Source organism: Nomascus leucogenys, chromosome 6, assembly GCF_006542625.1.
Source record: "Nomascus leucogenys isolate Asia chromosome 6, Asia_NLE_v1, whole genome shotgun sequence".
In the NCBI taxonomy this organism is placed as follows: Eukaryota; Metazoa; Chordata; class Mammalia; order Primates; family Hylobatidae; genus Nomascus; species Nomascus leucogenys.
Window position 1 is genome coordinate 29979355 of NC_044386.1, and position 14824 is coordinate 29994178.

General features: G+C 43.4%; 1 protein-coding gene across 2 annotated transcripts in view; it reads right to left on the reverse strand.

Moving 5' to 3' along the window:
- ZFR (zinc finger RNA binding protein) overlaps nt 1–7569 on the reverse strand; it is a 90819-nt gene extending 83250 nt beyond the window's left edge. The window contains exons 1-2 of one of the 2 annotated variants that reach the window (XR_004030414.1): nt 7435–7553; nt 7042–7141 (exon numbers count right to left, since the gene is read on the reverse strand). Coding sequence is in view for 1 of the 2 variants with exons in the window: in XM_030813952.1 (XP_030669812.1) it covers nt 7042–7141; nt 7435–7471 (137 nt within the window). In the remaining variant the exon portion in view is untranslated. Of the gene's footprint in view, nt 1–7041; nt 7142–7434 lie in introns of both variants that reach the window. The other variant, XM_030813952.1, reaches the window with a different exon arrangement.
- Nucleotides 7570–14824: the final 7255 nt, after the last annotated feature.

Genomic DNA, 14824 nt, shown 5'->3' on the forward strand with positions numbered 1-14824 from the left:
AGTCTACCTCAAACTCCATTGTCAAAATCCTCCAATTTCCCATTTTAGTATTTCATTAAAACTTAATTATAATGGCATAGTTATTTGTAGACTCATCTGTCTCCACCCTCATGCCCCAGAAGTGTAAACTCCCTGAGAGCAGGGACTATGCATATTGTAGATGCTCATAAAATATTAAATAAGTGAATTATTCCCTACAAATGCACTTTAATATAAAGTGTATACAAGACTAATATTCAAATAAAACAAAAAAACCCAAAGTTTATTTCATTCATTTTATCTCTGTATGAATAAAAGCTGTACTGTACATGGCTTTTATGAAATACTAAGAAATGATATACTCAGAACAATCACTGTAATCCTGTATTCTGACAGAGAGGTGTCATGGACAATTAATAGTCAAGCACCTTTAATAAGTAGTCTAAAGATCCATCCAAATAATTCTAACATACTTCATCAATTACAACATATATAAGCCTGAATGGTCTTCTGATTAACCTGATGATCTATGTCTCTGAGTAATAATGTAGCTGATTTTTTTTTTTTTTTTTTACAAATACATCTATTTAAACAGATATATATTAGACCTATATTCTAATCCATCTGCTTATATAAGCATGTCTATCTCTGGGATCTCTATTTTAACTCAATAATCTATTTGTCTATCCCTGTACCAATACCACATTTTTCTATTAATAATATTTTGGTATCTGATAAGTCCTTCCTTATCATTTTTGCAAGACTTTCATGGTATTTTTTAGCTGAACACTCTCCTCACTATATACATTAAAATCCCTTTATCAAGTTATACCAAAAATCCTACGAGATTTTTATTGGAGTAACACTAAATACATATAGGAGATAATAATTTGATGGCATTAGTTTTTCACTCATGAACACAGTACATCTTTGTCATCTTTTATGACTTTTTTATCCTATTGTATTTTCTCCTCAAAGTGTTTTGAATATTTCATTTGTTTTATTCCTGCTTACTTAATAGATTTAGTGGCTATACACAAACAGGACTTATTTGAAATTTAATAATCTAATTCAATATTGATGAAACAAGAATGCTACTGATTTTATCTGATTTTTTTTTTTTTTTTTTTTGAGATGGAGTTTCACTTGTCGCCCAGGCTGGAGTGCAATGGCGCGATCTTGGCTCACCGCACCCTCCACCTCCTGGATTCAAGCGATTCTCCTGCCTCAGCCTCCCAAGTAGCTGGGATTACAGGCATGCGCCACCATGCCTGGCTAATTTTGTAGTTTTAGTAGAGACAGGGTTTCTCCATGTTGGTCAGGCTGGTTTCGAATTCCCGACCTCAAGTGATCTGCCCACCTCGGCCTCCCAAAGTGCTGGGATTACAGGCATGAGCCACCACTCCTGGCCTTTGCCTGATCATAGATCCAGAAAACTTGCTGTACTCTTATTAGTTCTCACATTTTTGCCTGACAAGCATAATAATCATGTTACCTGTAAATAGAAACTTTCCTTCTTTCTCTATTGGTAATGAGGACTCCAAATGTTTTACTTTTAAAACATTTTACTGTGAGATTATGAAACTCTCTATATAAATATATGATAGATATTAACCAAGGAATCCTTCTAAAACCCTTATAATATTATTACTTAAATCTCTACAGGAAACAGTATTGGTAGGAATGCCTACTGATAATCAGGCACTAGGCTAGAAAATTTTATATTTAAACTTCACCTCGAGGCAAGTCAGGTGAGGAAATCAAGTCTTAGAGAAGTTGAGACTTGGCCAGGGTGCCTGAAGGGATGGAGCTGGGATTCAAACTCTATCTAGTTCCAAAGTTATGTCCTTTTGTTCATAGTGTACTATAAGGCAGTTTACAAAAGCATACTCAAGCAGATACCTATTCTATACAGGGATATTCTGGCTCACCCTACTCTATTAAGACTAATAGCCATTATATCATCAGTGTAATAGCAACAACCCTTTTGGAAAGAAAACTATCTCATTTCAAGCTTATCCATGCAGTATGCATCTTAAGGTCTCTGATTCAACAATGGAAAGATTGATGTTATTAGTCGTTGCAATATTTCTTTTTTTTGTAAAGCCAGTAAATTTCCATCACCAAGGTTGGTTTCAAAAACCTGTTCACCTGGTTTTTTTACTTTCTCAGTGTTTAATCATTTTCTACCTTACTAGTGTTACTTTTATTCTTTCCTGAATTCAAGACACAATATTCTTAACACTACAAATAAAAAGTAAAAAAGAGAAAGGAAAAAAGGAAAACTCATTAGCTTATCAGCCTATCCAAGCTACTGTTACCCTACCCCAGTTATCCTTTAGGAATAGAAGTCCCTAAGACATCTCAAAATCATTAGATGAGATGCCTTCTTTTGACTGGCAGATGCTTAAGGTACAGCAATAGTCAAAATCCACTTACTGCTATGTCCAAGGTTTTTCTAAAGTATAAATAAAGAAAAAGTGGGTGTTTACAACTCTCAACGAGGCTGCACATAGTGGCTCACACCTGTAATGCCAGCACCTTGGAAGCCCATCGCAGGAGGATCACTTGAGCTCAGGGGTTCAAGGCTGCAGTGAGCTATGATCACCACTACACTGCAGCCTGGGTGAGAGAGCGAGACCATGTCTTAAAAACAAACAAACAAACAAACAAACAAAAACCTCAAAGAAATGGTTATGTCTCATTAATTGTGGGATATAATGGGATTATTTTATAACGTTTGTTACATATGCTTTTATAAATGTATATGCCACAAATTCTCCTCAAAAACTGAAGAATTCCTATCAGAACTTCTCTATCACTGACAATGAAGAAGTTAAAAAAAATGATTTTTGATCCTATGAAACTATTAGGAAGTTTTTTCTGAGAATCATCTTTCCTCATATTCTTTGCTATCCTAAAGTCCTTAGAACTGTCATAATAGTTCTCTCCACAAGATTTATTTAAAAATAAAACTAGATTTATGTAAGTGCATTTCCTCAAACAAAAAAGGTACTCTACTCTTAACAGGTTATCTACCTAACCAAGTTCCCTTTTGGCCATGAAGCCATCCTTACATTTTCACCATGTCTGAAATCTGCTTTCTCCTGCGCACCCTCAAATTATCATGCTATCAGAAATGTACACATGTAAACACATACAAAAGAATAGTTAACTGGCGTATTTACTTGACTTAAAAAAATGCAAAACAAGGCTGGGCGCGGTGGCTCATGCCTGTAATCCCAGCACTTTTGGAGGCTGAGGTGGGCGGAGGACCTGAGTTCGGGAGTTTGAGACCAGCCTGGCCAATATGGTGAAACTCGTCTCTACTAAAAATACAAAAACTTGCCAGGCGTGGTGGCACACGCCTGTTATCCCAGCTACTCAGGAGGCTGAGGCAGAAGAATCACTTGAACCCGAGAGGCAGAGGTTGCAGTGAGCCAAGATCGTGCCATTGCACTCCAGCCTGGGTGACAGAGGGAGACTCTGTCTCAAAAACAAAAAAAAAAAAAAAAAAAAATACAAAACAGGAAAAAAAAAATTCCATAGTTTATGGGACTTAGAACACAAAGACTGAGAAATGCTTACCACAAAATTGTCCAATATGCATTAACACAAATGAAAAACGTGGTAACTAATCTACAAGTTACTAGTAGCCATACTTGACAAATTCACTATTACAGATCTTTACAACATCTTAAAGAATCTGATCTTTAGCATGCCATTATGAATCTCAAATATTAACAAGCTAAAAAGTCTAAATCTAAAATAAATTTAATCAAATATCTTACAGAGCTGTAATCAAGAAAACTAAGAGCTGGAATTACTTTTATTTTATTTTATTTTGAGACGGAGTCTGTCTCTGTCGCCCAGGCGGAGCGTAATGGCGCGATCTTGGCCCACTACAACCTCTACCTCCCCAGTTCAAGCGATTCTCCTGCCTCAGCCTCCGGAGTAGCTAGGATTACAGGCGCCTGCCACCATGCCCAGCTAACTTTTGTATTTTTAGTAGTAGAGACTGGGTTTTGCCATGTTGGTCACGCTGATCTCGTACTCCTGACCTCAGGTGATCCACCTGCCTTAGCCTCCCAATGTGCTGGGATTACAGGCGTGAACCACCACGCCTGGCCTCTGGAATTACACTTAGGTGTAGGATGTTTATCTGTATTCAATGACAGGTGAAGCAATTCAATCACATCATTCACACATAAATACAGTCATCCCCCCATATAAGCAGGGGATTGGTTCCAGGACTGCTACGTATACAAAAATCCATACATAAAGTCCCACAGTAGGCCCTGTGGAACCTGCGAATACAAAAAGTTGGTCCTCCATGAATATTCTATTTTCTATCCAAATTTGATTGAAAAAAAAATCTTCATATGTTTTCAGGTGTGAACTGTACTGAAGATTTTCCTGAGTTTGAGATCTTTCAAATTTGAAAAAATATTAGCAAAGTAGATCTTGGTCTTCCATCTCTAAAAGTTCCATTATAATTATTTCCAGCCAGGAAGAAAAATTAGCATCACCACCACACTTTTTGCATGTGCTTTTGTTATTAATGTTATTCATTCATCTTCCTTGCCAAAATTCCCAGTATTATTGGGCCTGATTTCTTGCCATTAAATGCAAACAATTTTCATGTACTATGTTTATATACAAGGCCTTATGTACGAGAGTGCCTAAGTTTTAGCAATATAAGTAATGTCAAAAGACTAGTCTTTTCTCATCAGATGTACACTTAATCAATTTAGTAATCCGGATTGTTGTTACAGTTTAAACTTTTGAGTTTCAAGGCCAAAAAAAAACCAATTATTAGAAACAGAAATTCTGTCACAGTTCCCTATATTGGGATAAAACAATCACATAAATATTTTATCAAAAAATTATTATCTTTAAATCAGCATTTCCTTCCTTCATTTCTATCTGTAGGTCTGCATATGGAAAAATATTTCAGAAGTGCCACAAAGAACCCACCACTTTACAGTAAATAAAGTTAGTAATTCAACAAATCTTATCACTCAGCCCATATTAGGAAAACAGAAAAAACCTGAGTAAAACAAGTAAAATTTTAATGGTTAAACACAATCTTTTCTAGACGGAACACTAGTACTTGCCAGCAGATTTATGGCACAGATGCTGATTAGCTACCTGTTCTCAGAAAAAGATGTTTTTTTCCTCTCCTTGAAAATTATTAGCCCTACTAAAATCTCAGAATTCACTATATAATTCATCCATGTAACCAAAAACCACTTGTACCCCAAAAAGCTGTTGAATTTTTTAGAAGTCCTAAACAGTTTTATCAAAGTAGCTGAAACGTTTTTAATTGTCTAATTATCAAAAATTATAAGCAAAGGATTTGCTAATACCTGAAATGCCTCAAGATTTTGCTATAATAATTTGTCATCTCAGTGCTTTTTCTGGAATGCAGGCCTCATGAAAAAACACTTGTAAAATGCCACATGGCATTCAACAATTAGTAAAATCTAGTTTTACCAATATGATGCACATTTATACATTTTGACATCTGTTAATGGAGTCTTAAGCAGTGTCTTATTTTAACCGGCAGTATTTTTTTTTAGTGCTACATACAATAATGGTACCTTTCACAACAAATGGCAACTTAGGATGCCATGGAATACAGTAACTTGGTTTCTCAAAACCACAAGTTTCAGCCCAAAAAGACAGTTTGCCCAGCATCTCATTTTACAGATGATGAAAATGAAAACCCAACTATATGATGTTCCCAACGTCATAAAATCAAGAGCAAAAGAGGCCAGGTGTGGTGGCTCATGCCTGTAATCCTAGCATTTTGGGAGGCCGAGGCAGGACTTGAGCCCAGGAGTTCGAGATCAGCCTGGGCAACATAGATCCTTTCTCTGTAAGAAAAATTATTTATTCAAAAAAAAAAAAAATCAAGAGCAAAAGAGACTGAACTCGGGTCTTCTGGCTCCCAGTGATGCCCTTTCCATTAAACATGCCTCCTGAAGTAAATCAGATGAAAACAACTGCCTGGGTTTAACCAACATCTAATATACATAAAAAGCATATCATGCAGGAGCCTGTGCGCTTATGGCCTGAATCAGAAGTCTCAGATTGACTCAAAAGTAACAATTTAAAAATCCACTGTTGTGTGTGTTTATCTTTGATAAGATGTATAATGAACTACAGACTTCAGAAATGAGAGCTTCCCTTAAGGTAGGGATTTCATCCGGTACATTACAATGACTCAGTACAATCTCACTTGCATCTTCTTCCCTCCCCACCATTCCCTGCAGGGGAAAGACCCCCGCAAGGAGAATGACAGGCCCACCTGGGGCCTAAACTCCATGGCTCAAACAAGGCTGTGCACTCATTTATCAGCACTAGAAACTTCGCACATCTTTTCCAGTGTAAGAACTACACAATTTACAGGTGGTTGGTATGTGAACCTCTCTCCTTGAAGGAAAAACTAAAGGAACCCGATGAATACAGTGACACCCGCAGTTTGTCAGCAGGACTCGCCAGCGATGGAGCGTCTGGGGAAGAAGCCCCAAGGCGGAGGAAAAGGTACCCGAGACAACGACACGTTATCTGGGCTCCGGGGGCTGAAGCACCAGGCGACGACGCAGAGAGGCGTCGCAGGAGAAGCCAGTGGACCTGCGACACGGCACTCCCCGTGAGGTCCCTTCAGCCACCCTCTCCATCCCCCAAGTGGGAAGAAGATGGGAGGTGGGGGCTGGACGCGCGGAGGCGGGGACTGGGGAGGCCTGCCGGGCGGCGGTGGCGGCTCCGCTCGGCGGCCGCAGGAGGCCATTTTAGTTAAGGGGCCGCCGAATGGCCCTGAGGCCTCCACGTCCCTACACCTCCGCCGTCTCTACCTCCCCCCCACTGGGGGCCGCTCCCCGCCGCGGGCCGGGCCGGGCAAGGCGGGGCGGGGCGGGAGAGGCCGCGGGGCTGGGCCAGGCCAGGCCTGCGGCGGGCCGGGGCACTGGGCTGGCTGGGGGCGGGGGCGTCGCATCGACAAGATCCGGGCTGAGGGGAGAGCAGAGGGCGAGCAGGGAGAAGACAGGGTGCCGTTACCTATATTGGGCCGCAGCCGCCGCCGCCGCCGCCCCGCTGTGGGTGAATCCAAAGTAGTTGCCGGTCGCCATTTTGGCATCTTCCCCCAGCCGGCTGGGCACTGCGGCGGGCACGGAGAGTCGGGTCCCATGGCGGGAGGAGAGACACAGAGGAGCCGAGACGCCGAGGGAGGGCAGGGAAAGAGAGAGAGAGGCGGCGTGAGAGCAGCCCTGGCGGGGCCCAGGCCGCGGCCGCGCCGCCTCCACCTCCCGCCTCGCACTCCCTCACTCACTCGCACGCCCGGGTGGCGGCCGCCGCCTCCTCCCCGGAGCCTGCCCCAACCCCCGCGCCTCTCCGCTGCCCGGGGCCAGGGAGGGGGCCAGGCAGAGGCCTCGCGGGCCACATTAGACTCACCATAGGTGAAAGAAACTACAGGGCATATGGGAATCATGGGCTCGGGCTGCTGCTGCTGAACTCTGAACTCTCACCCGCTGCCTCCCTCCTCTGCCCCGCTCCTCCTCAGCGGAGAACAGACCGCCGCCTCCGGCCGCACTGCGCAGGCGCGCCCGTGCTCGGCATCCTGGGAGCTGTAGTCCCCGCCGTCTTCGCGGCTTACCCGCGCGCGTGCTGGGGCCTCGGCGGTGCGGGCGCGGAGAAGCCCGCGGTGGAAGAGGGGCCTGGCCTTCTCCGAAGTGGTGGTGACGCCGCGCTTCCGCGGGACGACGGGGGCGCGTGCCAGGAGCGCCTCGCCCGGCCTCGGGGGAGTCGGGGAGCGTGACCAGAGAGAGTGACGTCTGTTCGCCTTTTTCCTTACTTTCCACTGGTTTCCTTCACTTTTGCGTGTGCATTTATTCTCTGCCTCCCTGTCTTCCTCGCTCATGAATTTTTCATTGGAATTCGAGCTGGACAATTTAGGATTTTTCCTTATTTCCTGCTTTCCCGCAGCTTTTCCCCAACCTCTGAAGTGCGGAGGGAGGGAGAAGAAGAGGAGAGAAATAGAAAAAGGATGGAAAGTGCTTTTCTGTTGGACTAAAAGCACACCCTAAACATCCCTCCCGGACACACCTCTTGCTATACCCTTTCCTCGACCTGCACCCACTTCCTGAGCCATCCGGCGTATATCGGTCACCCAGCAGGGTGTCAGGCACTGTTGTAGGTGCTGGAGATACAGCAGGGAAGAAAACAAAGTCCCTGTTCCCGTGGAGTTTACGTTCTAGGAGCGGGTATATGTCAGACAACAGCCAGTAGCCAAAACACAGAAAGTCTGTCTGGTGGTGACTGGAGCTTCAAGCATAAAGAAAGCAGAGTAAGGAAAATAAGGGTAAGGGAGGTGCTATTTCATGTAGAGTGTGGTTAGGGAGACCACTTGAAGGAAGGAAGGACAGGCCTGGGAGATGCCTGCAGGAAGAGCAGCAAGTGGAAGGGTCCAGATGCAGGAATGTTCAAGAGCGAGAAGATCAGTCTGGCTGGAGTCAAGTGAGAGGGAGACCAGATCACGTGCCAGATCTTTCGTGGTGAGGACAGAACAGTACTGGCCCCCGTGTAAGCATTTCTTCTTTCCCTCTGTTTCCTCGCTGTCTTCCCTTTAGTTTCTCAGGTCGTTTTCAACTATTCTCTTTCCTCTACCAGTCCCTCTTCCGATGGTCTAGTTTCTCTGGCCTTATCTGTTTCGTGTCTTCCATCAACGCATACCTACTGCCTGCATTTCACCTCTTCCTTACCTTCTCCATGCGCATCCCCCAGACTCCCTGCTCTTCATCTCTCCTCATTGTTGGATATGAACATTAAAACGAAATGCTAGCCGGGCGCGGTGGCTCACGCCTGTAATCCCAGCACTTTGGGAGGCCGAGGCGGGTGGATCACGAGGTGAGGTCAGTGGCCAACATGGTGAAACCCCGTCTCAAAAAAAAAAAAAAAAAAAAAAGAAGAAGAAAAGGAAAAAAAGAAATGCAAAGGGTGAATCAGAACCCACCCGTGAAATTCAGGGCTTTGTCCTACTTTCTTGTGCCAGAGCAGAAACAATGCCTCAATTCTTTCTTGTGCCAACCTGCTCCCCACGCCTCCTACAAAAGTACAGGCTCTCAGAACCTGTCTGATTTGTCCTGTTACTCATTTCAAAAAGAGAAAATGTAGAACTTTGGAGAAAAGTAAATGTCATTATTTTTGAGAATACTGATGTTTTCCCAGGCAAAAGTTATTTGTGCTCCAAGGATGTTGCTAGGAAGAAATACCTACTACACATAGGACATTAGAACTGTATTTTAAAGGTACTTTGCCTTGAACCTCATTGAGCAGTCAAGCTTCAAGACACTTACTGTAACTGCTTTGATGAACCGGCTTTATTAGTTACTAGGCTATTTGAATAAAGCTGGAGGAGAAAAGACAGGTGTTAATTACTTGCCTAAAAAGAGTCTGTGTAGGCCAGTTTTATGCTTGGTTGCTTGGCAGGCCTTTGGAGGCCGGCATGCTGCTGGCACACCCCAATGAGCAAGCACATAACTAGAAAGAGGAAGACGGGGCCTCTCCCCTGGTTCTTAGTGGTCAAAGTAGGTGTGGCAGTAGTGAAAATTATTTACAACAGCACTCTCAAAGATGCAGCCTGTAGGAACAGCCTTTCAGTATAGCACCTACTTGCCCCTGACTTGGGCTTCTTTAAGGAAGGAGTTTTGCAGGGGTCCCGAATATTTTTCCTGGGCATCTAGTAGTGGAGTAACCTGAACATGTTATTTAACCTATCTGAACCCATATGGCAAGAATAACAATAACATCTTCCTGACGGGACTCTGGTGGGGTTTAAATGAGGCAGCATTTATGTAAGACATCTAGTTTTTTTTGTTTTGAGATAGGGTTTCACTCTGTCGCCCAGGCTAAGTGCAGTGTTGTGATTTCAGCTCAATGCAGCCTCAACCTCCTGGGCTCAAGCTATCCTCCCACCTCAGCCTCCTGAGTAGCTGGGACTACAGGCACATGCCACCATGCCCAGCTAATTTTGTAGTTTTTGTAGAGATGGAGTTTTGCCACATTGCCTAGGCTGGTCTCCAATTCCTGAGCTCAGGCGATCTGCTCACTTTGGCCTCCCAAAGTGCTGGGATTACTGGTGAGAGTGAGCCACCATGCCTGGCCTAACGCCTAGCTTTTTGATGTAAAAAGATGAGGCTAGATGATTGTCAGTCCTTTATTTTTATTTATTTATTTATTTATTTATTTATTTATTTATTTATTTATTTGAGACAAAGTCTTGCTTTGTCACCCAGGCTGTGCAATGGCGCGATCTCAGCTCACTACAAACTCCGCTTCTCAAGATCAAGCAATTCTCCTGCCTCGGTCTCCCAAGTAGCTGGGACTACAGGCATGCGCCACCACACCCAGCTAATTTTCGTATTTTTAGTAGAGAGGGGTTTCACCATGTTGGCCAGGCTGTTCTCAAAGTCCTGACCTCAAGTGATCTGCCCACCTTGGCCTCCCAAAGTGCTGGGATTACAGGCGTGAGCCACTGTGCCAGGCTGATTGTCAGTCTTTTAAAATTAACCTTCTGGTAAGTGAATGCACTGTGCAAATTACACCTACAAGTCAAAAGTAGGTGGCTCTGCCCTGGAAGAATTTATGTTCTAGAGTACCTGGTCTAGGCAACATGGCTGTACATAGTCTTCTGGTCAACAATTAAAGACGAAATACTTGACCAGAAGCAACCAATTATAATAGGGATTTTCATCCTTCATGTCCAGAACTGGTTCGGTCTGCAAATCTGATCAAATCCTCTGTGCTTTCGTCTCTCAGGATAAAGCAAATTCTTCCATGTGGCCCTCAAGACTCTGTGGCCTGGCCCACCTGCCTTTTCAGCATCTTCCTCTTTATTCACTCTATCCCAGCTATCTTGGCCTCCTGTTCACCATGCTCCCTCCCACCAGGGGCTTTGCATGTTCTCCCTGCCTAGAATGTTCTCCCTTCTTCCCTTTACCTGGTTTACCCTCATGCTTGGGGATCGCAACTCAGTCAACCCCTTGTGACCTTGATGGGTCAAACCCTTGTTATGCTCTCAGAGCACCAGAGATCTCTTCTTAGTTGCCCTTGTCACAGTTGCAATCTTATACTTATTGTGTGATTATATGATTAATATATATTTCTCTCTCTCATCAAACTATAAGCTTCATGAGGGCAGGTTGCCAGTATTGGATGCCTGGTGGCAGGTACCCAATAAGTACTTATGGAATGAATGAACCACGCTGTGCACAGTTTAATCTTTCTTTCATGATTCAGAAGGTGGTTCAAGAACCTGTAGTGCCTCAGGGTCATAATTATGAACCTCAGTTAGGATCTGAAGGTAAATGAGGAAATGTCATTGACAGTCAATTAGCTACAAGGTAGAGCTAGCCTGAGAAAGCCAGCCCCTAAACTCACCAAAAATAAATCTGTAATAGTTGTCTTCTGTCACACCTTTGAGTCAAGTTGTGGTATCTTGAAAGACCTTGATAAAATACAGATAAATTAGCCAGAAAGGATATCATACTAGCTACTCTATACCAAGAGGAGTATAGTGAGGTGAATAAGAGCAAGAACTCTAAAGCTGGACACACCTGGCTTCAAATCCCAGCTCTGTCACTTTCTGCTCTGTGACCTCAGCCACAATCTCTCTGCTTCATTTTTCTTCCTCCTCTGTAAATAGAGATGTAAAAGTAGTATCTTCATCAGGGGATTGTTGGTAGCGGTTAAAGACTTCCTAGATGTAAAGCTCTTAGATCAGTGCCCGGCTCATTGTAAGCACATTTTCATCATCTCATAATAAATCCTGTACCCATTAGTGGTCACTCCCCATTTCTACCTCCTTCCAATGCCTAACAACCACAAAATTACTTTGTGTCTCTATGGATTTGTCTATCTTGGACATATAAATGGAATCATACAATAATGTGGCCTTTTGCGTCTGGCTTCTTTCACTTAGCATAACGTTTTCAAATTTTATTGTCCATTGTTTGGATATACCACATTTTATTTATTCATTCATAGGTTGATGGATGTTTGGGATGCTTCCATTATTGGGCTATTATGAATAACGTCACTATGAACATTGATATGCAAGTTTTTGTGTGGACAGATGTTTTCAATTATCCTGAGTATATCCCTAGGAGTGGAATTGCTGGTATACCTTTTTTCCCCCAAACTCTCTGAATATCTGAAATTCTTTTCCTCTCTACAACCACTACTCTAGTTCATCTCTTGCCCAAGCCTACTTCAACAGCCCACTAATTGGTCTCTCTTCCCAAGAATCTAATCCTTTCAAATCTATCCTCTACACAATGATCAAGGATCTAAGATTAAAAAAATAAATAAATAGGGCTGGGTGCGGTGGCTGTAATCCCAGCGCTCTGGGAGGCTGAGGAGTGTGGATCACCTGAGGTCAGGAGTTCAAGACCAGCCTGGCCAACATGGTGAAACCCTGTCTGTACTAAAAATACAAAAATTAGCCTGGCATGGTGGCACACGCCTGTAATCCCAGCTACTCGGGAGGCTGAGGCAGGAGGATTGCTCCAACCCAGGAGGCAGAGGTTGCAGTGAGCCAAGATCGCGCCACTGCACTCCAGCCTGGGCGACAGAGTGAGACTCTGTAACAGCAACAACAACAAAAGTAGTAGTAATAATAGTGTACATTATAATGCATTGTCTCTTTTATTCTTTACAAAAACCTACAAGGTAGGTACTATTATGATTATCCCATTTACAGATAGTAAAAGTGAGTTCATGAGGGTAATAAGTGTCAAATGCAGGATTTAAACTATACCTTTCTGTTTCCAGAATGCCTGACCTCTGTGACATACTGCTTCCCTGAAACACATCTGAACATGTCATTACCCTGCTAAAAATCTTGTAAAGATTCACACTTGCCTAAAGTAAGAACACGTCCTATTACTGGTGGGTCACTAGAGTCACCTTTATGTTTCCAGTTTTAGTGCACATGGCTATTTTTCATTTATGAACTCCTAGAGCACTTACATTATTGGCTCTTTAATTATTTCATTCCAAGGCATCCTATAGTTCCCATTTTGTAACACTCATCAGACTGGTCATTTCTTACTCAATCTCTCTCTTCCCCCGGGAAAGAACATAAACTCCACAGGGTCAGGAACCATGTCTGTTTTATCTGCCAATGAATTTCCAATGCCTAGAACCATTCCGGCCGAGCATGGTGGCTCATGCCTGTAATCCCAGCACTTTGGGAAGCTGAGACGGGCAGATCACTTGAGCTCAGGAGTTCGAGACCAGCCTGGGCAACATAGTGAAACCCTGTCTCTACAGAAAATACAAAAACTAGCTGGTCGTGGTGGCACGCACCTGTAGTCCCAGCTACAGGAGGCTGAGGTGAGAGGATCCCTTGAGTCTGGGAGGTGGAGGTTGGAGTGCGCCGAGATCATGCCACTGTACTCCAGCCTGAGTGACAGCATGAGATGCTGTCTCAAAAAATAAAATATTAAAAAGAGAGAACCATTCCAAGAACACAGTATGCACTTAATAAATATTTTGGGGATGAATGAAATTAGTCTTGTGTCCACTTTTTGAGGGCAATGGTTTTATGATATAGGTCTTTAATATCTTTCTTCCCCCTCCCCCAAGTACCATCTGACATAGTACCAGGCACAAATGCAGGTGCCAACCTATTTTAGTCCTTGCAGCTCCCTTGACATTCTAGCAAATGCCATCTGCTGCCAAGCTTGAACCCCCAACACCAATGTTATAAGGGTTTCTTTGTGTCAGTAACATATGCATAGGAACTTGAAGAAGCTACAGGACTCAAGGCAGCCACAGGAGTAGCTGTTTAGCAACTTGGAGAAGAGTCTCAGCCACACTGTGACCTGATGTAGAGCTTGATATGATTATCAATGGGAGATGCTGAAGGACATATTGGTTTAAAGCCCACACTCTAGATCAACACTGTCCGATGGAACTTTCTTCAAAGATAGAAATGTTCTCTCTCTGTGCTGTGCAATATGGTAACCGCTGGCCACATGTGGCTACTGAACACTTGAAATGGGGCTAGTATGACAGCAACTAAATTTTAATTTAATTTAATTTAAAAAACCCATACATGGCTAGCGGCTACTATATTGGACAGTATAGTACTAGAGTCAGATGATCTATGTTCAAATCCTGGTTTTACTGCTTACTGACAATATGACTTCGGTCAATTTAGTTAACCTTCTCATGCCCTGGTCTCATCTACAAAACAGAAAAAATAATAATAGTACTAACCTCATAATTTGACATGAGGATTAAAAAACTAAACACATATTTTGTACAGGAGCCCATCAGGCTAGCACTGAGGTGGCTGGGGAAAAAGGCTGACTGTTGCTAGGCGTGGTGGCTCAGCTGTAATCCCAATGCTTCGGGAGGCCGAGGAGGGTGGATCACTTGAGCCCAGGGGTTCAAGACTCAGCCTGGGCAACAGAGTGAGACCCTGTCTCTATTTAAAATAAAATTGTTTTTAAAAGGCTGACTGCGGCCAGGTGTGGTGGCTCACACCTGTAATCCTAGCACTTTGCGAGGCCAAGGTGGGCAGATCACTTGAGACCAGGAGTTCGAGACCAACCTGACCAATATGGTAAAACCCTGTCTCTACAAAAAATACTAAAAATTTGCCAGGCATGGTGACGCATGCCTGTAATCCCAGCTACTTGGGAGGCTGAGGCATGAGAATTGCTTGAACCCAGGAGGCAGAGGTTGCAGTGAGCAGAGATTGCACCACTGCACTCCAGCCTGGGTGACAGAGTGAGACTCTGTCTCATAAAAATAAAAATAAAAAATAAAAAAGACT